Here is a 25,408-nt window from a genome sequence, read left to right as displayed (position 1 = left end):
TGCTAAAAAAACAAAGGCTGAGAATTTTTTTGAGTTTCAGATGCTATTTTGACAACATGTTTGAACTGAGTTTGAACGAAATGCGCCAGTTCAGACTTGTTCAATTCCATTGTAGGAAGCAGGTGGGTCTGCAAAGGCTCAAATTTCCGAACTCAAGTTGGCGAGGGCTGCAGAGAAAAGCATTTTATTTATTTTTATTTTTTTATTTTTTATTTTTTTTTGAGACGGAGTCTCGCTCTGTCGCCCAGGCTGGAGTGCAGTGGCGCGATCTCGGCTCACTGCAAGCTCCGCCTCCCGGGTTCACGCCATTCTCCTGCCTCAGCCTCCCGAGTAGCTGGGACTACAGGCGCCCACAACCGCGCCCGGCTAATTTTTTGTATTTTTAGTAGAGACGGGGTTTCACCGTGGTCTCGATCTCCTGACCTTGTGATCCGCCCGCCTCGGCCTCCCAAAGTGCTGGGATTACAGGCGTGAGCCACCGCGCCCGGCCGGAGAAAAGCATTTTATTTATTTATTTATTTATTTATTTATTTATTTTTGAGAGGAAGTCTTGCTCTGTCGCCCGGGCTGGAGTGCAGTGGCCGGATCTCAGCTCACTGCAAGCTCTGCCTCCCAGGTTTACGCCATTCTCCTGCCTCAGCCTCCCGAGTAGCTGGGACTACAGGCGCCCGCCACCTCGCCCAGCTAGTTTTTTGTATTTTTTAGTAGAGACGGGGTTTCACCGTGTTAGCCAGGATGGTCTCGATCTCCTGACCTCGTGATCCGCCCGTCTCGGCCTCCCAAAGTGCTGGGATTACAGGCTTGAGCCACCGCACCCGGCTTATTTATTTATTTATTTAGAGACAGAGTTTTGCCCCTGTTGCCCAGGCTGGATGGAGTGCAATGCTGCAGTCTCGGCTCACTGCATCCTCTGCCTCCCGGGTTCAAGTGATTCTCCTGCCTCAGCCTCCCAAGTAGCTGGGCCTACAGGTGTGTGCCACCATGCCTGGCTAATTTTTTGTATTTAGTAGAGATGGGGTTTCACCATGTCAGGCTGGTCTCGAACTCCTGACCTTAGGACCTTAGGTGATCCACACACCTCGGCCTCCCAAAGTGCTGGGATGACAGGCATGTGCCATCGCGCCTGGCCTATTTTTTTTTGAAATGGAGTCTGGCTCTATCGCCCATGCTGGAACTCCACCTTGCAGGTTCAAGCAATTCTCCTGCCACAGCCTCCCAAGTAGCTGGGACTACAGGTGTGCACCACCATGCCCAGCTAAATTTTGTATTTTTAGTAGAGACGGGGTTTCACCATGTTGTCCAGGCTGACCTTGAACTCCTGACCTCAGGTGATCTACCCTCCTTGGCCTCCCAAAGTGCTGGGATTACAGGTGTGAGGCACTGCAATGGCCTTTTTGTTTGTTTTTTGAGACACAGTCTCATCTTGCTCTGTGGCCCAGGCTGGAGTACCGTGGCGTGATCTCGGCTCACTGCAACCTCCCTCTCCTGGGTTCAAGCAATCCTCGTGCCTCAGACTCCCAACTAGCTGGGATTACAGGCATGCACCACCACACCCAGCTAATTTTTGGATTTTTAGTAGGGACAGAGTTGCACCATGTTGTCCAAGCTGGTCTCAAACTCCTGGCCTCAAGTGATCCGTCCACCTCAGCCTCCCAAAGTGCTGTGATTACAGATGTGAGCCACCTCGCCCAGTCAGAAAAACATGTTATTAATACTATCACACCGAAGTACTTTTCTGAGGCAAAATTTGATCTAAGAGAAGAGTCATGATTTACAGGATGATATGTAAATCCACTTCTGCAGATCCACTTCTTGTTTTCAGGCACAGTCTTAAAATAATTACTAACTTTTGATAGATGTGATGCTTCTGAATCAGAATTGTATCATCTTGTTTGAGGCTGGTGGTCTATCTTTGACCTCCATGATGGAAGGTAAAGATTGACATTTTGTGAAAGTTTTACCTTCATAATCAACTTTGAGAAATCGAAATTCAGAACTTAATTTATAATGAAATATGAGTTTCTGGAATGTTTTTGTTTTAGTTTATTGCTCCTGAAAAAGTTATGTTGCACAGTAGGAATAAAATATTAAATACTAATGTATGAACTAGACTTATACCACATTAAAGGGGACAAAACCACCATGGCCGCAAAAGTGTTCAGCCTTCTCTATACAATGTAGAGTGGAACCATTGCCTCCATTTCCCACACATTTCATTTACACCTGACCTATAATTTCCCTAAGGCTCCATGTATCTTGCAGGATACAGAACAGGCACAACTCAGGTTGTAAGTAGGCAGGGGCAGCAGGATCTCACTGTGACTATTCAGTAAATAACAATATTATATTGCAATTAGGTAAGAAATATCTTCTTCATAGACCTGATCATTGCAAAATTCCATCTATATATATTTTTTTCTTTTTTTTTTTTTCTGAATCAGGGTTTTCCTCTGTCACCCAGGCTAGAGTGCAGTGGTCCTATCATAGCTCACTGCAGTCCTGAACTCCTGGGTTCAAGAGATCTTCCTGCCTGAGCCTCCCAAGTAGCTGGGAGGTACACTAGGTGTGTACCACTACACCTGGCTAATTAAAAATTCCTTTTATAGAGTTGAGGTCTTGCTTTGTTGCCCAGGCTGGTCTCAAACTCCTTATTTCAAGCGATCCTCCTGTCTTGGCCTCCCAAAGTGCGGGAATTACAGGTGTGAGCCAGCATGCCCCATGCCCAGCATTGTGATGCTATTTTACTATATTATCTATTTATTTTGAGATGGAGTTTCGCATGTTGACCAGGTTGGAGTGCAATGGTGCAATCTCAGCTCACTGCAGCCTCTGCCTGCTGGGCTAAAGCGATTCTTATGCCTCCGCCTCCCAAGTAAATGGGACTACAGGCGCGCACCATCACACCCGGCTAATTTTTGTATTTTTAGTAGAGACGGGGTTTTACCATGTTGGCCAGGCTGGTCTCAAACTCCTGACCTCAAGCAATCCACCTACCACGGCCTCTCAAAGTGCTAGGATTACAGGCGTGAGCCACTGTACACAGCCTGACTATATTATATCTCATGCCTTATAGTCATGACTATGTAGATAGTATATGTCATACTTACAATTATTTTATTATCAGCAACCATGCAGACTGAAACCTGTTGTCTTTGACACTTGATGAAAAAACTAATTCTGTAAAATATTTAAAGATGTTTATTCTGGGCCAATACGAGTGACCATGGCCCAGAGTACAGTCTCAAGAGCTCCTGAGAAAGTGTGCCTGAGGCGGTCGGGTTATAGTTTGGTTTTATACATTTTAGGGAGACAGGTGTTAACAAGCAAAGACGTAGGTCAATACCTGGAAGGTGTACATTGCTTCCATCTAAGAAGGTGGAATATCTTGGGGAGGGGGCTTCAGGTCACAGGTGGATTCAGAGATTTCCTGATTGGCAGTTGGCTGACTGACAGAGTTAAGCTTTGTCTAAAGATTTAAGAAGTCAGTAGAAAAGAATGCTTAAGATAAAGGGGTTGTGGAAGCCAAGGCCGTTGTTACGTAGATGAAGTTTCTTAGGTGGCAGCCCTCAGAGAGCATGTGATGCAATGCCAGAGTCAGGTTGAAATTCGGTATCTTATTGCAACAAGGAGTCTGTTTTGTCAGTCTTATAATTTTTATTTTTAGGCCGGGCGCAGTGGTTCATACCTGTAATCCCAGCACTTTGGGAGGCCAAGGTGGGGATCACCTGAGGTCAGGAGTTTGAGACCAGCCTGGCCAACATGGTGAAACCCTGTCTGTACTGAAAAACATAAAAATTAGCCAGGTGTGGTGGTGGGCACCAGTAATCCCAGCTACTCGGGAGGCTGAGGCAGAAGAATTGCTTGAACCTGGGAGGTGGAGGCTGCAGTGAGTGGAGATCATGCCACTGCACTCCAGCCTGGGCAACAGAGTGAGACTCCATCTAAAAACAATAAATAAAAAAAAAAATAAAAATGGGAGTTTCCCTGCACAAGCTCTTTCTCTTTGCCCGCTGCCATCCATATAAGACGTGACTTGCTCCTCCTTGTCTTCTGCCATGATTGTGAGGGCTCCCCAGCCGTGTGGGACTCTAAGTCCATTCAACCCCTTTCTTTTGTAAATTGCCCAGTCTTCATCAGCAGTGTGAAAATGGACTAATACAGGCAGCCTGGATGTTAAAGGCAAGATGGATTTGGTCAGGCCAGATCTCCTTCACTGTCATAATTTTCTTTCAGCTTCACTCTCCAATAGACCATCCTCTTGTGGTAATAAGATAGCTTCAGCGGCTCCTGCCCAGCCCACATTCTCCTAGGTATCCCGTCCTGCTGGGGAAGACAGCCTGAGTCTCAGTTGTCTCAGGTACTGGTCAGATCCTGTGAACATTCCTGACCCAGCCCCTTTGACCAGGAGAATGTGAGGCTCTGACAGGGCAGGCCTCTTTTACATGCTCCTCCCCAAATGTAAACCCAGTTGTGTCAGATCCCTACTTGGAACCCTTTGTGGTTCAGCTCTTCATGTGAGTTCCAAGGCTCTGTGTGAGCCGACACTGCCAACCTTTCCAGGCTCTTTTCATCACACTCTTCCCCTCACGCTGTGAGTCCCTGTCTCTCTAGTTGTCTTCGGCTCCTGGAAAGCATTGTGCTCTGTCTTCTGCCAGAAAGCCCTTCCCCCCGTGCTCACTTTGTTAATCCTGACTCATTCTTCTCAGGGGAAATGTTCTAAAGAGGCACTGAATGTGTACTTAATCAACATAAAATTACCTGTCTCCTCCCATTACCGCCACCAATCCCCCCGACCCCCACCACTGGAAAAAAGAAGAGAGAAAGACAGAATACTGACTATTTAAGTAAAAACACTTGACAACCAGGAGATACAAAAAGAAAACCATTATGAACTTCATGCTGTTTCTTTTTTTTTTTTTTTTTTTTTTTTTGAGACGGAGTCTCACGCTGTTGCCCAGGCTGGAGTGCAGTGGCGCATCTCGGCTCACTGCAAGCTCCGCCTCCCGGGTTCGCGCCATTCTCCTGCCTCAGCCTCCCGAGTAGCTGGGACTACAGCCGCCCGCCACCGCGCCCGGCTAATTTTTTGTATTTTTAGTAGAGACGGGGTTTCACTGTGGTCTCGATCTCCTGACCTTGTGATCCGCCCGCCTCGGCCTCCCAAAGTGCTGGGATTACAGGCTTGAGCCACCGCGCCCGGCCCATGCTGTTTCTTAAAAGCAAAAGATGAAGTTCTCATGGAAAGACTTCTTCCCTATACTAAAAGAAAGGGCAACACTCTTTTCTTCAAGGACAAAAAATTGAGTCCAGGAGAATACTGTGCAGACTGGTGGGAGTCACTTCTATCTTTTAGGCCTCCTCACATAATGCAGTAATGTTTTCACAGTTCACTATTCTCGGTCCAACCCAGTGTATTGGTAACTGACTTAGGCTGTGTTACCCAAAATTTGGCTCACAATCTTTATAAGTTGGAGTATTTTAAAAATTCTTAAAGTTTAATCTTTTCCCATTTTGTCAGAAAAATAATTTGGATCCAACTGTTTTTTATAAACTGGTAAGTATATATATACATAATATTTATTTATTTATTTATATTGAGATGCTGTCTTGCTCTGTTGCCCAGGATGGAGTGCAGTGGTGCGATCTTGGCTCACTGCAACCTCTGTCACCTGGGTTCAAGCAATTCTCCTGCCTCAGCCTTCCAAGTATCTGGGATTATAGGCATGTGCCACCATGTCTGGCTAACTTTTGTATTTTTTGTAGAGATGGGGTTTCGTCATGTTGTGAAGGCTGGTCTTGAACTCCTGGCCTCAAGTGATCCACTGGTGTCGACCTCCCAAAGTGCTGGATTACAGATGTGAGCCACTGTGCCTGGCCTCTTTGTCTATTTTTTTTTTTTTTTTTTTTTTTTGAGACGGAGTCTCGATCTGTCGCCCAGGCTGGAGTGCAGTGGCGCGATCTCGGCTCACTGCAAGCTCCGCCTCCCGGGTTCACGCCATTCTCCTGCCTCAGCCTCCCGAGTAGCTGGGACTACAGGCGCCCACAACTGCACCCGGCTAATTTTTTGTATTTTTAGTAGAGACGGGGTTTCACCGTGGTCTCGATCTCCTGACCTTGTGATCCGCCCGCCTCGGCCTCCCAAAGTGCTGGGATTACAGGCTTGAACCACCGCGCCCGGCTGTTTTTGTTGTTGATACAGAGACAGGGTCTTGCTTTATTGCCCAGGCTGGTCTTGAACTCCTGGCCTCAAGTGATCCTCTTATCTTGGCCTCCCAAAGTGCTGGGATTACAGGCATGAGCCTCTGTGCCTGGCCTTCTTTGCTCTTTTGTTTTTTTTTGTTTTTTTTTTTTTTGAGAGGGAGTTTCCCTCACGTCGCCCAGGTTGGAGTGTAATGGTGCGATCTTGGCTCACTGCAACCTCCTCCTCCTGGGTTCAAGCAATTCTCCTGCCTCAGCCTCCCAAGTAGCTGGGGTTACAGGTGCACGCCACCACGCCTGGTTAATTTTTTTTGTATTTTTAGTGGAGACGCAATTTCATCATGTTGGTCAGGCTGGTCTCAAACTCCTGACCTCAGGTGATTCGCCTTCCTTGGCTTCCCAAAATGCTGGGATTATAGCCACTGCTCCCGGCCTGTTCATTTTTAAGTTAGGTTATTTGTCTTATTGTTGAGTTGTAAGAGTTCTTTACATATCCTGGATACTGGATGGATATATGATATATCCATCTGATATATGATATCAGATATATCAGATATATGATTTGTAAAGGTTTTTTTCCTATTATGCTATCTTTCCACTTTCTTCACAGAGCCCTTTGAAGTACAAATTTTCAATTTTTGTTACGTCCAATTTATATATTTTTTCTTTGGTGGCTTATTATTTGTGTGTTACATTTAAGAAGCCATTGCCGCTGGGCGCGGTGACTCATGCCTGCAATCCCAGCACTTTGGGAGGCCATGGCGGCCGGATCACCTGAGGTCAGGAGCTCGAGACTCGCCTGACCAACATGGTGAAACCCCATCTCTACTAAAAATACAAAAAAAATAGCCGGGCGTTGTGGCACGTGCCTGTAATCCCAGCTACTCGGGAGGCTGAGGCAGGAGAATCGCTTGAACCTGGGAGGCAGAGGTTGCGACGAGCTGAGATTGCACCATTGCACTCCAACCTGGGTGACACGAGCGAAACTCCGTCTCAAAAAAAAAAAAAAAGAAGCCGTTGCCTGGGTACAGTGTATACTGCTTGGGTGATGGGTGCACCAAGGTTTCAGAAATCACCACTAAAGAACTTACTCATGTATTCAAACACCACCTGTTCCCCTGAAACTTAATGGAAATAAAAAATTGAAGTTAAAAAAAAAAAAAGGAAGCCACTGCCTAATTCAAGATTCCAAAGACTTATTTATCTGTCTTAGTTTCTAAGAGTTTTATAGTTTTAGCTGTTACATTTCAGTCTTTGATCACTTTGAGTTGATTTTTTGTGTACGAGGTAGGGATCCAACTTCCTTCTTTTGAATGTAGATATCTAGTTGTCCTAGTACCGTTTGTTGAAAAGACTATTTTTTTCCCCATTAAATGATCTTGGCACTCTCGGTGAAAACCAACTGATGGATGATAAATTTAAGGGTTCGTTTCTGGACTCTGAATTCTATTCTATTGATCTATAGGTCTATGCTTCTGCTAGTACCACACAATCTTGATTAATGTAAGCTTGTAGTAAGTTTTAAAAATGAAAAGTGTGAATCTTCCAACTTTGTTCTTTTTCAAGACTGTTTGGCTACTATGGGTCCCTTGCATTTCTGTATGAATTTTAGGATTCACATGTCAGTTTGTGCATGAAGCCAGCCAGGATGTTGATCATTACTGCATTGAATCTGTAGACCAATTTGGGGAGTACTGTCATCTTAACAATACTGTCTTCCAACCCATGAATACAGATCTTCTTTAATTTCTTTTTTCTTTTTGTGAGACGGGGTCTTACTCTGTCACCCAGGCTGGAGTGCAGTGGCTGAATGTCAGCTCACTGCAACCTCTGCCTCCTAGGCTCAAGCGATCCTCTCACCTCAGCCTCCCCAGTAGCTAGGACCACAGGTGTGTGCTACCATGCCTGGCTAATTTTTTGTGTTTTTGGTAGAGACAAGGCTTTGCCATGTTGCCCTGGTTGGTCTCGAACTCCTGAGCTCAGGCTCTCCACCCTCCTTGTCCTCTCAAAGTGCTGGGATTACAGGGGTGAGCCACTGTGCCCAGCCTACAACTGATTTTTGTATATTGATCTTATGTCCTGTAACCTTGTGAATTTCATTAGCTCTAGTAATTATTTGTGGATTCCTTAAGTATTTTCCATACACAAGATCAGGACATGTGAAACGGGTAATTTTGTTTCCGTTCCAGTCTGGATGCCGTTTATATTTTTTTCCTGCCTACTTGTCCTGGCTAGACCTCCAGCAGAGTGGTGCGGGCACACATCCTGGTCTTGTTCCTGCACGTGATGTTTTAAAGACATATCCCTTTTGTTGCGGGATGTTAACTGTCATAGCTACATAATATTTAATTATGTGACTATGATGCAGTCTTTCATTAAGAGCCTTAGGTTATCTTAAGCTTTTTGCTCTAATAAATATGAAGCTATGAATATTTTTGTATATTTCCTGGAACATATATATAAAAAAGAGATTCCCCATTTGTATGTAGTCAGTTGATCTATGTCCTCTCTGATTCTGATTTTATCACACTTATTTTTCTTTGCCAACCCAGTGCTACCATGGTATATTTTTGTTGTCTTAATTTATCCTTCCATTTGTGTGTGTGTGAAAGCAAGTTTATCAGAGAAGAAACAAAAGCATGACTACTCCTAGGCAGAGCAGCCTGTATTTCCATTATTATTAACGAGATTGAGCACTTTTTCAAATGGTAATTGGCCATCCTGTTTCTTCTTCTGTGAAATGCATGTATATGTCTTTTGCTCAGTTTTTTTTTATTTTTCATTTTTTGTAGAGATGGGGTCTCGCCATGTTGCCCAAGCTGGTCTCGAACTCCTGGACACATGCAATCCTCTTGCCTTGGCCTCCCGAAGTGCTGGGATTATAGGTGTGAGCCACTGCACCCAGCCCTAGATTTCTTTTAGAACCTGAGGAACGCTGTGGGCCATATTCCCAGAGAAATAGAAATGTGTACCCGTGCATGCGCATATACACACACACACACACACACACACACACACACACACACAGAGCATTGTGTGCCTAATTTCGACGAGTCGTACATTCCTTGAGGCTCACTGTGACCATGACTTCCAGATTAAAGGCCCAGTGTCAAAGAACAACTCTTGGCTGGGCATGGTGGCTCACGCCTGTAATCCCAGCACTTTGGGAGGCCAAGGTGGGTGGATCATGAGGTCAGGAGGTCAAGACCATCCTGGCTAACACAGAGAAACCCCATTTCTACAAAAAATACAAAAAATTAGCCAGGCATGGTGGCGGGTGTCTGTAGTCCCAGCTACTTGGGAGGCTGAGGCAGGAGACTGGCATGAGCCCGGGAGGCGGAGCTTGCAGTGAGCGGAGATCGCGCCACTGCACTCTAGCCTAGGTGACAGAGCGAGACTCTGTCTGGGAAAAAAAAAAAAAGAACTCTCATTTCATCATGAGTTATGTGGGGAAATGGGATTTGCAATATGGACATTTTGCCTTCTGCCAGTTGGGAGCATGTCTGTTCCCTCAATGTGGGCGCCCCCTGCCTCTGCACTTAGATCTCCAGCTCGCTGCTTTGTTTTCCAGAGGTTACTGTAGCTTTCAGTCCTCAATAGCGTCATGAAATTTCTTCCATTATTTTTTCTTTTCTGGATTCCAGTTAGCATTTCCCCCCAACTCATGACTTCTGCCCAATAAGAGAAAAGAGCAATATTTAGGTTCATTTCCTGTTTATTATTAAAGTGATTTTCACAAATGTTTCATTACATGCATATGGAGGACATGATGGATAAAACAAAACTGAATATTGGTGGCAACTAAAAGGAAGATGTGGTTTTGTCGGTATTTGTAGGCAGAGTCGTTGCCAAGTGCCTGGACGATACTGTGCCCTCACAGGAGCCAGAAGTGAAGCCTGCGGGCCTTGAGCACAGCGCCCTGGTGTCCTGTTCCCCGAGCGACGTGGCCTGGGTCTGCTCGGCATGTTGGAGGTTCTGATCTCAGTGAAGAAGACACCTGGCATTGGTCAGCTCCCTCTTCCTCCTCCTGCTTTCTGCCACCCATCTGCTGAGGGCACTGGGCACTCTTACTCGCATCTCTGCAGGGCTGTGCTGGGGCCTCCCCAAGGGCAGTGGGGACACTCGGCAAGGGCACTTGAGCCTCTGGCCGTGTCTGCTCACACTGGCACAGTGAATGAATGCCCTGTCTGCCTGGTAGGGAAGGCAGAAGCTGTCCTTTCTCCAAACGAGTTTTTCGTGCTTGTGAAGGAGGGAGGGAATGTCACTGAAGTCACCCTGGCCCCGGATCCTCCTGTTCTCTCCCCTCCCTGCAACCTTCTCTCTGTCTCTGAACTCCACCGCGAGGGCTGACCTGGCCCAGTTTCCAGTCCGTAAGCTTCCGATTGATCAACGTTTTAGAGACATTTCCTACCCTGGGATTAGATGGGCTTGAGTTTGATTCCCAAATCCAGGGACTACCAGCTCTTTGCCTTGGGCATGTCCTGTGGTCTCCCGGAGCCTTCATTTCCACATCTAAAGAATGGTCTTAACCCCACCATCCACACGGGGCTGGGAGGATGGGATGTGTGGATATCAGAGGGTTGAGCCCAGAGCCTGGCACCCAGTGGGCAGTGAGTGAGCGTCAGCTTCCCTGCCCTTCCCTTCTTCCTGTTGGGGCTTGGGGGATGCAGACAGTTCCAGGGGGCTCACCCAGGGGCTCTGAGTGGCATGGTGCAGCCGGGGACTGGAGAGGCCTTGAGGCCATCGCAGCAGGTGCTGGGAGCGCACGCAGGCCATGCCTGTGTTGTCTGGGCTCCAAGGATGTTTTGCGCACACCTGATGTCCTTTCCAAGAGCAAAGCAGGTGGGATCAGGCCAACCCCAGCTCTGCCTGCCCAGGACTTACTCCTGGAAGGGCCAGGGATCTGTGGGTGCTGTGGGGGCAGAGGCAGCCGCAGGAGAATAGGAGGAGCTCTCTGCTCTCTCTCCACATCCTCCCACACCCCTCATTACCTCCTCTGCCCTTAGCCTGAATGATGTCGGCTCGGCATGGACACCTTGTGCATCTTTGGTGAAAAGGGACCTCAATGTCAGCTGCAGTTTGCCAGGGCAACCAGACTTCCTGAGCATGGACCAGGGGAGGTGAAAATGGCTGGACCCCTTGTGTGAGAAGGAAGGCTTCTCCCTGCGGGGCCTGCACTGTGGCAGGCAAGGTGAGCAGGCTGTCCGGGGCAGCTTGTCTGCTGTCTGCAGCAGTGTGTCTGTCTGTCTGCTGTCTGCGGCAGTGTGTCTGTTTGTCTGCTGTCCGGAGAAGTGTGTCTGTTTGTCTGCTGTCGGGGGCAGTTTGTCATCTATGCAGGGCACCAACCCCCTGTCTTTCTAGGAGCCTGGCACACAGGAGGTGCTCAGTAAATGTTTGCTAAATGACTCAACTTATTTCAGTATCTTATTTTTTTCTGCTGGGGGTGGTGGAGGTGACGGAATAATATTCAACTCCAAAAATGTACATTAAGCATCGGTATGGCTTAGACAGGCCAGGAGCCGCCTCCCGTGGACAAGCCCAGGGAGCGGCTTCACGGAGAGGCTGCCTGCGGACGGTGCGTCTCTGGAGAATGAGCATGAGAGGGAGGCCGTTCAGACAGAAACCATGCTTGCTAGAAGTGGGGGAAATGGCTTCTCTCCCAGGGCTTTCAAATTTGGCCTCTTGTGCCATCCTTGTCTGGGATGTTTTGGCCCATGTTTCAGCTCTATTTTATCTGTGTGTCCCAAGCCAATGGGTAGCCGGAGAGAAAGCTGCCCGAGGCCTCCACCGTGGGCCCTGGAGCCTGGGCCACCATGGAGGCAGGGCAGGAGTGGGCCACACTGTCCCCTTGGGGAGCCAGCGTTTGGGAAACTGGTCACCGCCTGGCCAGCGCGACTTGTGTGGGGCAGAGGCACTGAGGCTGGGGAGCGCAGGCTGATTCTGCTGCTTGAGAGGCCGGTGCAGAGTCCAGAGCAGGAGGAGGGAGGTTGGCGTGGCTGTGGCTGCGAGGCTCTGGCGCGGGGAAGGAATTGGAAAAGGCACAGCCTAATCTGGGCAGCGGATGAGGCCGCCTGGCTGCAGGCTGCCCTCAGCAGCTACACGAGCCCTCACTCACAGAGGGCCTGGCTGGCTTCGAAACCCTGCCGCAGATTCCTTCCCTTCCCGTGGTTTGTTTCTGGAAAGTGGAAACAAACTTGGGGGGAATGCCAGGAATGTGAGGCAGAAAGTCCCCCCACGCCTGGGTTCCCCCTAACTCCTGGGAAGCTGTACGGGAGACACTCTGGTTTTCCATGCCTGTCTTCACACAGGTCCTTCGGTTCCCTGGGGTGCAGTGCTCCACTAGGAGCTGACCCAAGCTCGGAGGAGCCTGGAGACCGGGCATCTGCCTCCATCCCAGCCAGAGAGCAGGGCGGGGACTCCCAGCAGCCTGCTCGCTTCTTGGCGCCTCTCCCTGGAGCACAGTGTGCGGTGCTGGGGACCTCATCAGCTGCTCAGGCGACAGTCGAGGAGGGGCTATGCTGGCCTCCCCCTCAGACAGCATGGGGGCCTCCTGCACTCTCCGCCCTCAGCTTCCATCTTTTCTTGGGCTTTGTTACGTGGATCCATCCTACCTGGCCCAGTCCTTGTTCCCCACTTCTCTTTTCTCTACACCTCCATCTTGAACCAGGTGGAACAGCCACCTCACATCAGTCAAGCTGCCGTTGGCTTCAACAACACACCAACTGGAAGAAATGCGCTTTGCTGTCCACAGAGTTCTCCTTGGGACCATCCTGCCCTGAGGCCCAGGGTCAGCTCTAGTTTTAACAGGGGGACCCCAAGTTCTCCAGTGTGAGACTGATGTGGAGACTCAAGACAGAGCCCAACCCTGGACTTCAAGTCACCCGGATGGTGTGGGAGGCCCAGGGGGGCTGCTGGTGACCCTGCGCTCCTCACGGCCCCTCCCATGGGCTGCGAGCTATAGAAGGGCTTGCGAGGGAAAGCAAGATGAAGGCTGGGTTGCGTCTGCACCTGCCCATCCAACTTTGCCCTGGGCACGCTGGGCACGGTCTGACCACGGTGGTGAGTCCTGGAACATGAGGGGAGGGGAGGCGGGCAGTGGATCTGTGGGTATGTGGGTGGCAACTTTCAAAACCACCCAAAGGAACTGCAGAAAGAGCTCAGAGAGGTTAAGAGTTCTTTCTGTTTTTGGAAAGGATTAAAAAACAAACAAACAAACAAACAAACCCTGACCAGGCGCAGTGCTTACGCCTGTAATCCCAACACTTTGGGAGGCCAAGGAGGGCGGATCATGAGGTCAGGAGATTGAGACCATCCTGCCTAACATAGTGAAACCCCATCTCTACTAAAAATACAAACAAATTAGCCGGGCGAGGTGGCAGGCGCCTGTAGTCCCAGCTACTGGGGAGGCTGAGGCAGGAGAATAGCGTGAGCCCGGGAGGCGGAGCTTGCAGTGAGCTGAGATTGTGCCTCTGTACTCTAGTGGGCGACAGAGCGAGACTCCATCTCAAAAAACAAAAACCAAAAACCAAAAACCCTTAAGTATGATGGTTGATTGCATGGTCGTCTTGGTTGGGTGGAGGATACCCAGCTAGCTGGGAAAACATGTGAGGGTGTTTCCAGAAGAGGTTAGGATGGGAACCGGCAGACTGAGTGAAGACATCCACTCCATCCAATCTGTTGAGGGCCCCAGTGGAACAGAAGGGGGAAGAAGGGAGAACCCTCCCTTTTGGAACTGGGACATCCGTCTTCCTCGTTCTCGGGGCTTTGGATGCTGGGACTCACAGGGTGGCCCCCGGCTTCTTGGGCTTTGGACTCAGACTGAGTGACGGTGTCGCTTCTTCTGGTCTCCCACTCGCAGACAGCAGATCGTGGGACTTCTTGGCCTCCAGAATCCGTGAGCTAATTCCCATAATGCAGGCCCTCACAGCTCTACGTCTGTATCCTCTGGGTTCTGTTTCTCTGGAGAACACTCATGAAGAGGTGACACCCATCCCGGCACCCCCTCAGGAGCTGCTGCTGCAGGCTCACCGAGGAGGACGCTCGCCTCTCATCTTGGGGATGACTGATGGCTCCACAAAGGGAGGGAGGGAGGCCTCTTTCCGGAAACCAGGGCTGGGCTGCGTGGACTGTAGCCAGAGGAGGGGCAGTGGCCCCTGGCAGGGCTTGTTAGTTGACACTGACCTACCCACCAAGTGCAGAGGCTCCACTCTCTTTCCACCTTGAGTCGGACTTCAGCAGAGAAGGCAGCTGATGGCAGCAGGAGCCAGGCCGGGGACCCCGCTGCTGTGGGCACACGTGACAGCGTAATCCTGAGCTCCAAGCCCTCTTTTGGGCTGTAGAATATGTGATGACCGGCCTACCTCGTCACCAAGCCCTGAACCCCCGGGGACCTCGCTTGCCTGCCTCCATCTGTGCAGTCCTCAGTGTGCCACAGCCTCTTAAACCGTGTTCATGTCTTGCCAGCCAGGCTGGGCCCGGGGGTGACCAGGAGGAACCCTAGAGGCAACTTCAAGCCGAAGAATGGAGTTCATTTTAAGAGTCTCCCAGGTCCCTTGGGATTTTCAGTATTTGTTAACCTGAAACCTACAGACCATTTCCCACGCAGGTCCCGCAGCGCACAGGCAGATGAAGAGCAGGCACGGCCTCCTGGACCTCGGCGCGGAGTTCTGCTGGCGGCATCCCCAGCGCTGGCCTCCCGGCTGGGTGGGACACATGCACTCCGTCATAGTCCAGACTCTCCTTCCCTCGGCATTTCCCTGCTTGCTTCTCTCTCCTGCCACCTTGTGAAGAAGGTGCTTGCTTCCCCTTCACCCTCCGCCATGACTGTAAGTTTCCGGAGGCCTCCCCAGCCATGTGGAACTCTGAGTCAATTCAACCTCTTTCCTTTACGGGAAAGGAAAGAGGTTTCCCTCTAAGTGGGGGCGGCATGGTGTAGCAAGAGGAGGCTGCGCTGGGAGCCAGGCCTCTGACAGCCAGCTCCTCTCTCTCCCCTTCCCTCACTGGCCGCTCTGAGTCTCCTTGTGGTGGCACAGCCTGTGCTCCTGTGAGCAAGGGCTTGTTTCCTGCTGACACCTGGGCATAGTACGGACCCCAAGGTCACTGCCACAGGGTCAGAGCCAAGGCCCCTTCTGCAGTTTATTGCGGGGCCCCTCCACCTCCTAGGAACAGGTCCAAGGGGAAGTATCTTCCACTGAGTCTTGTCCAAGGGCAGTGATGATGCTGGCAAGGGGACGGGTGAGGTCAGCACTCCAGCAGAGCATCTGAGCTAGTTCTTGAAGAATTTGTGTTCGGAAGCAAGTCCAAGGCAAGCTGTGCTCTCCCTAGCCCCAAGGGCTGCCGGCCTCACAGAAACAGAAGGGCAGATGTTGGGAGGAGCTGTTGAATCGTTCAGGGAGGCTGAGAGCTGCTAGGACTCACTGGGCTCATGCGGGAAGGGATGGGGTCACAATTCGTATTTACAGTGACCAAAGAGCGTTTTCCTAAAGTACCCACAAATAGAAGTGTGTATATATATATATATATATATTTATATTTATATTTTTATATATAGAGAGAGTACTTCATTAAATGTTCTGTTGAAGGAACGCAGAAACCTCCAGTCTCCTCCCCAGCAGCTCTGTTCCATCCCATCACAGAACTCCTAGAGCGTAACAGCCCGGAGCCATGGCCTTGCCTGTGGCTGGAGGAGTTGGCAGAGCGTGGGGCCTGTGGATGCTAGCACAGGCTCATCGACCTCCCCGAGACAGCACCTTTGTCCCCTCCTCTCTGCCCTGGCCTCCTGTCTCGGATGACCACGCCTCCCAGAGCATAGGCCCTACTTCCCTTCTCTCCTGAAATGCCAAGCCAGGCGGAGGTCCTGCAATCCTGCTACCTGCAGTCCGTCCGCCAGGGCTCAGGAGAGGGCGCTGTTGGTGTCCTGGGGAAGGGAGGCGGAGGGAGGGAGGGAGGCTTCCTGAAGCAGGGTGCTCCCACAGGGGCAGCGGGTCCGAAGGGTGCCTGGGCTCGGTCTCCATGGGCTGGTTGGCTTCCCTGAAGAGCAGTGCCATGGGGTTCCCAAGGCGACGAGGTGGCCCATGCAGCTCCCACTGTGGAGGGCAGGTGCGCCCTCCGTGGACCAGGTCACCCCCAGGCAGGGCCGCTCCCCCCGGTTATTTGTAGGGCCGCAGGAACCGAGATACTTTGGAGCGCAGCAGTTTGATGAAGGACCGTGGGAACATCTCCTTGGACTCCTGGGCTGTGTACTTGAAGTAGTTCTGGGGATGGGCCAGCACGTCAAAGAGGGCCTTGATCAGCTTCTTGTCCTGTAAGATAGGGTGGGTGGGAGGTGGGGGAGGCTTGGGGCCTGTAGGGTCTGTGGGGTGTTGCCAGGCTGGGGGAGGGGAGAGAGTTGGGCTGGCTCGTGGGTTTCAGGACCCCACAGACCTTTTGGTTTTAATAGTATAATTGGTTTTTTTTAAAATTTTTTTTTGAGACAGAGTCTTGCTCTGTCACCCAGGCTGGGGTGCAGTGGCGCGATCTTGGGTTACTGTACCTCTGCCTCCTGAGCTCAAGTGATTCTTCTGCCTCAGTTGCCCGGGTAGCTGGGATTACAGGCATGTGCCACCACGCCTGGCTAATTTTTGTCTTTTCAGTAGAGACAGGGTTTCACCGTGTTGGCCAGGTTGGTCTCAGACTCCTGACCTCAGGTGATGCACCCACCTCGGCCTCCCAAAGTGCTGGGATCACAGGCATGAGCCACCGCGCCTGGCCCGTAACTGGTTTTTAAATAGATCCTTGGCATTAACTCTTGGGATTCCAATAAGATTTTACTAAAGGCCAGGTGTAGTGGCTCACACCTGTAATCCTAGCACTTTGGGAGGCTGAGGCGGGCAGATCACGAGGTCAGGAGTTCGAGACCGGCCTGATCAACATGGCGAAACCCCATCTCTACTAAAAATACAAAATTAGCTGGGTGTGGTGGTGCACGCCTGTCATCCCAGCTACTTGGGAGGCTGAGGCATGAGAACTGCTTAAAACCGGGAGGCAGAGGTTGCAGTGAGCCGAGAGTACGCCACTGCACTCCATGCTGGATGACAGAGCTAGACTGTCCCAAAACAAATAACAAAAAAGATTTTACTAACAAAGGGTTCCACTGTAAAACAACACAACACAACCAACATCTGCAAACAGAGAACACTCAGCCAAGAGCACAGGCTTTGCAGCCGGCAGATCCCAAATCATCACTTCGGGCCTGCTAGCTGGCGCGCTGGACCTCAGGGACGTGGCTTTGCTGTTCTGAATTTCATTCTTCCCTGCACAGAATATGCTGCTTCTTGGGGCTGTGAGGAAAACGGTCTGCACTGGCGTGAGCAGAGAGCCTGTCCTCAGCGGTGCTCCGTACACGTTTGCTGTGGGGATCTAGGCAGCAAACGGGGGCTGTCCTCCGGAGCAGTCTCTGGAGGGCACATGCAGTCCCTGCCCTCTCTGAGCCCCAGGCTCTCGTCTCTCTAGTGGGGCACTGGCTGCCACCCTGGGCAGAAACTATGGAGCAGAGGTGAGGCCTGGCGTAGGTCTGGTTCCTGACAGAGTCCCCAGAGCCTGGCCCAGGGAAGGTGCTCAGCAAATGGTGACCACCACCTGTTGGGGCGTGAGGGCTCCTCGTCCTATTGACTCTGGCTGCATCTGCTGTATCTAGGGTGGACCTGTCCTGGCACACACTCATCTCTACGTACACATCCACCACACCCCATACCATACACCCACTCACTACACACTCACCCCTACACACATCACACACCCCCACTCCCCATACACTCACCCCTACACAGACCACACACCCACCACACCCCCTCACCACACACACCCCTATGTACAAACCGTACACCCACTCACCACACACCCCTACACACACCACACCCCCCACACCTCTATTCACCACACACACACACCTCTATTCACCACACACACACCCCCACACACCACACACCCACCACCACCCTCACCACATACACCCCTATATACACACCATACACCCACTCACCACACACCCCTACACACACCACACCCCCCACACCCCCCTCATCACACTCCCCCACACACCTCTATTCACCACACACACACCCCCACACACCACACACCCACCACCGCCCTCACCACATACACCCCTATATACACACCATACACCCACTCACCACACATCCCTACACACACCACACCCCCCACACCTCTATTCACCACACACACCCCCCACACACTCCCACTCACCAAACACACCCCCATCTCCATTCACCACACACACCCCCATACACACCACACGCCCACCACCCCCCTCACCACACACACCCCTATATACACACCATACGCCCACTCACCACACACCCCTACACACAACACACCCCCCACACCCCCCTCATCACACTCCCCCACACACCTCTATTCACCACACACACACCCCCACACACCCCACTCACCACACACCCCCACTCACCAAACACACCCCCACCTCCATTCACCACACACACCCCCATACACACCACACGCCCACCACACCCCCACTCACTACACCCTCCCCACCACACACCCACTCAACACACACCCCTACATACACACTACACACACCCACTCACACCCCACACTCAAACCCACCACACACCCCTACACACACACCAGTCACCACACACACTGAACACCTCCAAACTCAGCACACATGCCTCCATGAACACACCACACAGCACACTCCCCACACACCCCACACACGCGTGCCCTGAAGCCACACCCTGGAGACAGACACTCCTGCCCTCCTCTGTGCTGGCGCGGGGCCGGCGCTGGAGGCAGCGTTGACCATGAACCCTGGCAGCTCCTCCCCCGCAAGGGGGGCGGGGACTAAATATTCACAGAACAAAGCTAAAGTGAGTGCCGGTGGCTGCCAGGAAGGAGGGGCGCGTGCGGCCCAAGGGCTGCAGAGGGTGTACCCAGGTCAGGGGGTCCGGGCAGGCTGCCCAGAGGACGACAGGATGTCCCAGCTGAGGGCGGAAGGCTGGGGGGACGTTTGCTGGGGAAAGAGGTTGGGGAAGGAAGGATGGGCCGAGGGGCCCTGGTGAGTGTGAGGAGCTGGGAGCTGCTGTGGAGGAGGGCGGCTCCCTGGCTGGGGTTTATGTCCCCAAAGCAGCATCAGGACACTTTCAGTTTGGGAGCGATGCTCCCAGGGCAGAGCTGGGGGAACAGGGATGCGGGGAGAGAACCCAGGACGTGTCCCTGGTTTCTGCCCAAACGGCTTGAGGAGGAAATCAGGAGCCGAGGGCGGCAGCACGCGACTGGCAGACTAGGGGGAGACTCAAGTGAATCTTCCCGAACTCTGCAAAGCATCCTTTCCTCAGAGGAGGCAACAGCGGGAGCGCTCCAGCTCTGCCCTCGTCCTCCACACCCCTGGGCTCCTGGGCTGATGGTGCTGCTGCTCAGGGCTGAGCGGGGTGAGTCCTGGGTCCCTGGGCCTCCGGCCAGTACCCACCATGTGACACACCAGGTGGCCCTGCCTCTCCAGGCTGGAAGCAGGAAGAGGAGGGAACCCAGTCCCAGTGGCAGGGGGCCTCCAAGTGACAGGGGCACTGGGTAGATCCCACTGATTCTGAGACACCCCCCAGAATACCCTCATTCTACAGATGAGGAGAGTGAGGCTGAGAGCTGGTGAGGAACGTGCCCGAGGCCACATCACCAGGTCCTGGTCCCCACATCCCCACCAAACAGCTTCCCTCAGGCCTCCTGGTCTGGAGGGATAGACATGCAGGACCCAGTCCCCACCATTAGGGCTCTGGGACCCCCACGCCTCCTGCTCCTCTCCCATCACCACCCACCCTCCCTTGCTCCTCCAGGGGCCAGGGCTGACGCAGGGGCGGTCCTGGCTCATCACAGGCCCCATCCCAGGGTTACGTGGATTCCCTTCCAATAAACTCACTCACTTTCAAAATTTCCTGGTGGTTCTCCGAGGCGTACAGGCGCCCATCGCGCACGATGTCCTCTATGAGTTGCTGGTAGTCCTCTGGGCCGTGGGTCAGCAAGGGGAGAGGAAGGCGAGGGGCTTGAGACCCACATGCTCCCCCTTCACCTCCAGCCTCTGCCCTCCCTCCCCTGCTCCAGCCACGGGCTCCGGGCTATGGCTGGCCGCAGCTCTGCCTTTGGCTTTGAACCTGGGGCTCCCTCCACCTGTATTGTCCTCCTCAGGGTTTCGCTAAGAACCCCCTATTTAGCCCTCAAAACCCTGCTTGGGCAGCATCTTGGCTGAAGCCTGCAGATGCCACTCACTGCTGCCTTGCCTGTACCACCCGGTACCACCCTCGGCCTGTCTGACTCTGGCCCCTGACAGGGTTCGTTCTGCTTCCGGGTCTGTACCTGCCAGGTCGCAGCTCCCTGAGGGTGGGGACGTGCGACTCATCTCTGTCCCCAGGGCCCTGCCTGAGCCGTGCACAGTGGGCCATGAACACAGTTGGGTCTTACCATCATAGGTGACATAGGGCACTTGGAAGCCTTTGCGGCTGTTGCCTTCATTGGATTTGAACTGGATCCAGAGCTTCCGGGAGCGGGAGGTGAAGGCAATGGGCCTCTCGTAGGTCTGGCAGGTCTCGTAGGTGGTGATGGACGTGGGCGAGGCTGCAGGTGAAGCACCATTGCTGAGCTGCCCCAGGTAGGCAGCTCCTCCTGCCCTAGGCCGCTTGCCTCCCATCCAGTCCTCCACCCAGCACCTGCACCGAACGCCTGGTACCCCAAACACAACAGCTTCATCTTCGTGCTTGTTCCCTCTGCCTCCGAGGCCCTTCCCTACCCTCAACCCTGGTTCCTACGTGTCTTTCTGAGACCCATCTCTGTGTCCCCTCTTCCAGGAAGCCTCCCTGACTGCGCCCTCCCTCCCCTCCCAAGATCCTGCTCTGCTCTGGTGAACCCCTTATCACAGCCCCTCCATTGGTGGGTCTCTGTCTCCCTCCAGCTAACTGCTCCCCCATGACAGGGCTCAGGCCTGCACTTGGCGCAAGGCCAGGGTGGGAGTGGAAGCTGGGGGAGGGCATGGGAGATGAACTGGCACTGACAGCTGGAACCAGAGGCACAGACTTGGGAAGTCCCTTCTCCCCAAGAACAAATGCACCAGCAAGGCCCACTGAGCGCTGATCTCCCGAGGAGGAAATCAGGAGCCGAGTGCGGCAGCGTGGGCACAGCATGTGACCGGCAGGTGAATCTTCCCAAACTCTGCAAACCATCCTTTTCTCAGACGCGGTGACAAGGGGAGCACCCCAGCCCTGCCCAGCCTCTCCTCACTTAACGGCTGCTCGGCAAGGCCTCCCGGCTCCCTGGGAGCCTTCCCAAAGAGCCCCTCATCGGGGAGAGGCTGGGCTTCACTTGAGCTCAGCCTTGTGGTGGGAGACAGAAGGATTGGTGCTGGGGGCAGGGGAGCGGGTGAGGGGAATGGGCGGGGAAGGTGGTCCCGGGCCGGTCCCTTGCCCATCTGCACACTGCGGCTTTTGGCTGGTCAGCTGTGTCAGCCTTGCTGACATTTGTCTACTCATTAGCTGTGCTGAGTAACTCCTGCCCAGGATAATGCAGCTCAGCCCTCAGGCCCCTCCCCACCCCCTCCTCTGGCCAGTCTCTGTGGTCGCTGTGTACCCAGAGATCTTCTCTGGCCAGTGTTGGTGGGTGTCTGGGTTCCTGTCTTCCTTCCCTAACACTCAGACTTGGAGCTCGCTCCCGTGGGCACCCAAAGCCCGACAGCAGCGAGGTCCCCTGGCCAGGGACGCTGCAGGGATTTGGCTGGCGCTGGGGGGCGCTCAGGGGCCTCCCAGGCATTCCTGCTGCTGTGGCCAGCTGGGCACACACACGGTCACACCCACTGCTGAGGACTAACCAGTCCTCATGCCATTCCATCCTTCACTCCCTGAAGTCTCAGGAGGAGCCCTGACAGGGGAGGATGAGCCAGGAGTCCAGGGCTCCCAGAGGGGCGAGGAGGGCTGTCTGAGCTGGTATCTTGTGTGGTGCATGGGACCGCCGTGTGGTCCCCCAAACCTCAGCAGGCAGGAGGAGACCTGTGGAGCTGGAGTCTGAGGTCTCGCCCTGAGCTGTGTGGCAGACAGCGGTAGGAAGGGGCCCTGCGGCTGGTCCTGCCACTGGGATGAGGGCCGGGCTTGTGGCCGGAGTTGAGACCAGGCCTGACCATGTCCCAGCATCCACTCTCAGGATACCCTAAGCTCTCCGGATCTTTCCATAGAACTCTGTGAAGCCAGCTCTTAGACCCAAGTGGGTTTCAACCCTGCCTCCCAGGTGGACTCTGAGGGGCTGGTCCCCTGAGCCCTGAGCCCCAGGGCCCTGCTCTCTGCCCTGTGAAGGCAGCGATCCCGCCTGGTGGAACCGCAGCGAGACGGGAGTGCAAACGGGGCTGCGGCTGCCTCTGGTCCCCTCCACCCGCCACGTACCGCTCTTCCTCATGACCAGAACGTCGCCGCACTCGTCCTCGATGGGCAGGAAGATCTCCGGGACCACGATGAGGATCCTGCGCTTCGGCGGAGGCGCGATGTGCCAGACGCACTCGGCGTTGGCTGGGTAGTCACCAGGGTAGTTGGGGGACTCGATGTACCCGGTGTAGTCACCAAGCTCGCCGCCACAGTGCTGGTCTGTGGGCACAGTGGCCCAAGGGCCTCATCAGGCTCTGCTCGGCGGGGCCCTGGCCGGCCAGGCCTCTAACCACCCGGGAGGCCTAGCGCAGGGCTGGAAGGTGCTCTTGTCCCCTCCCACACCAGCCCTCGGACCCTGAGCCCATCTTCCTTGGGGACCCTGCCTGGGCTACCCCCAGAGCAGGAGGGCAGGTCCCCTGTTCACACCTGTGGTTACCCGGGGCCCAACCTGGGGGCTTCTTCTTACTGGGCTGCCATGCCTGCAGGCCCACCCTATTTCTCTGTGGCTGGGCCTTGTCAGGGGCACTGAGAGGGCCTGGAGCCCTGTGCTCTCTAGCAGCCCCGTCAGTGCCCCTGTAGTCTGTCAGCTCCCCCAGCAGACCCAGAAACTAGAGCAGGACCTGGCCCGGGGCAGAGGCTCAGGCTGTGTCGGGTGAGCAGTGGGAACTGATGAACGATGGGCACCATTGTGGGCTCTGTAGAGTGGGCCAAGCCAGGGCTGCCCCTTTGGTGCCATAGGCCTCCAGACGGCTGCAGGGCACCCAAGAGCAGATGTGACGGAACGGGAGAAGTCCAGTGTCCTCGTGTGAGATCAGGTCTCCTCCCGCCCCCACAACCTGCCCAGCCCCTCCTGCGTTCCCAGCTTCCTGCCACGGAGCAGCAGCACCCACTTTTGCAGTGTGTGACGTTGGTAGAGCCATCGAAGTCTGTGCTGGTGTTGCCCGGACAGGTGATGCAGTGGTTCTGGCCAAACTCAGGCTGGTAGGTGCCGACGGGGCAGCGGATGCAGCGGTGGGTGGTGGTGTTGTAGTGGTGGCCGGGGGAGCAGTGCACTGCCGGGGGACACAAGGCAGTGTGGTGGGTGTGGAGGGGTGCAGGACCTCCCATGCCCTCGAGGTCTGTCTTGGCACAGAGTTCAAGGCTCTTCCCCACCGCGCCATGACCTCCCACCACCCTCGCTCCGCCACGGCCGGGAAGAGCCCTTGGCGTGGGGGTCACATGGCAGGTTGATGTGATGTTCGCTCCAGCAAAACAGGGACCACACAGGCCACCTTGATGGGAGCAATTTTCAGGGAGAGTGGGGGTGAGGATGTGACCAGAGGCATTCAGGGGAGACAAAGGAGGGGAAGTGGAGCCAGCGAGGCCAAACCCTCTTTCTGCAAGGTTGCTGGGGCAGGAGAGACAGGCGGCCAGAGTCTGAGGGTGGCGGGGTGGGGGGCTAGAGGTGGGCAATTCTTTTTTTTTTTTTTTTTGAGATGGAGCCTTGCTCTGTCACCCAAGCTGGAGTGCAGTAGCGCCATCTTGGCTCACTGCAAGCTCCGCCTCCCGGGTTCCATCGATCCTCCCCTCCCAGTCTCCCGAGTAGCTGGGATTATAGGTGCACATCACCACGCTCGGCTCATTTTTTTGTATTTTTTTTTTTTTTTTTAGTAGAGATGGGGTTTCGCCATGTTGGCCAGGCTGGCCTCAAACTTCTGACCTCAGGTGATCCACCTGCTTTGGCCTCCCAAAGTGTTGGGATTATAGGCGTGAGCCACCGCACCTGGCTTCAATTCTTTTTTTAAATGGGCAAATTCAGAGCAGTTTGTATGTGCAGGGGAGTATCTGGTGATGTGGCTGGCTCCAGGGAGCTGAGGGCCAGGCTGCCTAGACAGACAGACAGACACTGAGAGGGAGCACGGTGGGGAAGCAGGGTCAGCAGCTGAGAATGGGGAGGACTTGGGGGAGTTGGTGAGTGAGGGAAGACGGGATGCAGACCTGGGTGGGACCAGGTGCCCTGAACAGACAGCAGTTGAGGTGATACCCTGATCCCGCTCATGCCCCCACACTCCTGCCCCCACACTCCTGCCCCCTCCTGACCCTCCCAACCTCCCTTCTAGATGCTGCTCAAGCCCTCCTGTCCCCAGAGCCCTCCCCAGTGCTCTGAGGAGCTGCTGCTCCCCCTGGAGCTCAGAAAGCTCTCAGCTGTAAGACGTCCCTGTCCTAATGCAGGGCACCGTGGGTCACCCACGCCCACGCCTGACAGCTCCAGGCTGCTCTTCTGAGCTGGGAGGTTTGCCACGTGGAGATGAGAGGGGTTCGGGGAAGCCTCCCTGAGCAGCGCAGCCCTGCCTCCTGGGGTGGGCGGGCGTGGTGGGGGGACATGCTCACCTTTAGCCTCGCAGTCCTGGAAGGAGGTGGTGCCTTCGTGTTTGGTGAGCAAACCCCCTCCGCAGGGGAAGCAGCTGGTGCGCCCGGGCTCAGGCTGGTACGTGCCCACGAGGCAGGCCTGGCAGGGCTTGAAGCCATCAGCCGAGAAGAAGCCTGGAGAACACTGGCCTGGAAGTCAGAGGTCATGGCTCAGGTGGGCAGGAGGGCGCCGCAGGGCCGAGGCTGTGGGTGGTCTCAGGCCCTGCTCTTGGCCCTTGCCTGGCCCTGGAAAAGGTACCAGGCACCCGAGGCCTGGGGTGGGGACGGGGTGGGGAGGACGCAGCAGCCTGGATGCAGGAGGCTGGGCCCTGGTCCGGATGTTGCCAGCGGTTCATGTGCAGCCTTGGTCAAGCTGGCTTTCCTTCTCCCACCAGCAAGAAGGCCTGGGGGCTGAA

General features: G+C 53.9%; 1 protein-coding gene across 3 annotated transcripts in view; it reads right to left on the bottom strand.

The window, feature by feature from the left end:
- Positions 1 to 16,203: 16,203 nt before the first annotated feature.
- Positions 16,204 to 25,408, bottom strand: part of SCUBE1 (signal peptide, CUB domain and EGF like domain containing 1) — a 143,142-nt gene continuing 133,937 nt past the window's right edge. For all 3 annotated transcript variants that reach the window (XM_045363498.3, XM_045363499.3, XM_045363501.3), the window contains 6 exons: positions 24,975 to 25,142; positions 23,495 to 23,656; positions 22,626 to 22,823; positions 20,665 to 20,817; positions 20,130 to 20,209; positions 16,204 to 16,496 (listed from right to left, as the gene is read on the bottom strand). In XM_045363498.3, the coding sequence (XP_045219433.2) occupies positions 16,344 to 16,496; positions 20,130 to 20,209; positions 20,665 to 20,817; positions 22,626 to 22,823; positions 23,495 to 23,656; positions 24,975 to 25,142 (914 nt within the window). In that variant the 3' untranslated portion in view covers positions 16,204 to 16,343. The remainder of the gene's footprint in view (positions 16,497 to 20,129; positions 20,210 to 20,664; positions 20,818 to 22,625; positions 22,824 to 23,494; positions 23,657 to 24,974; positions 25,143 to 25,408) is intronic.

This window comes from Macaca fascicularis, chromosome 10 (genome assembly GCF_037993035.2).
Source record: "Macaca fascicularis isolate 582-1 chromosome 10, T2T-MFA8v1.1".
Classification (NCBI taxonomy): Eukaryota; Metazoa; Chordata; class Mammalia; order Primates; family Cercopithecidae; genus Macaca; species Macaca fascicularis.
This window is presented reverse-complemented; position numbering and strand designations above follow the sequence as displayed.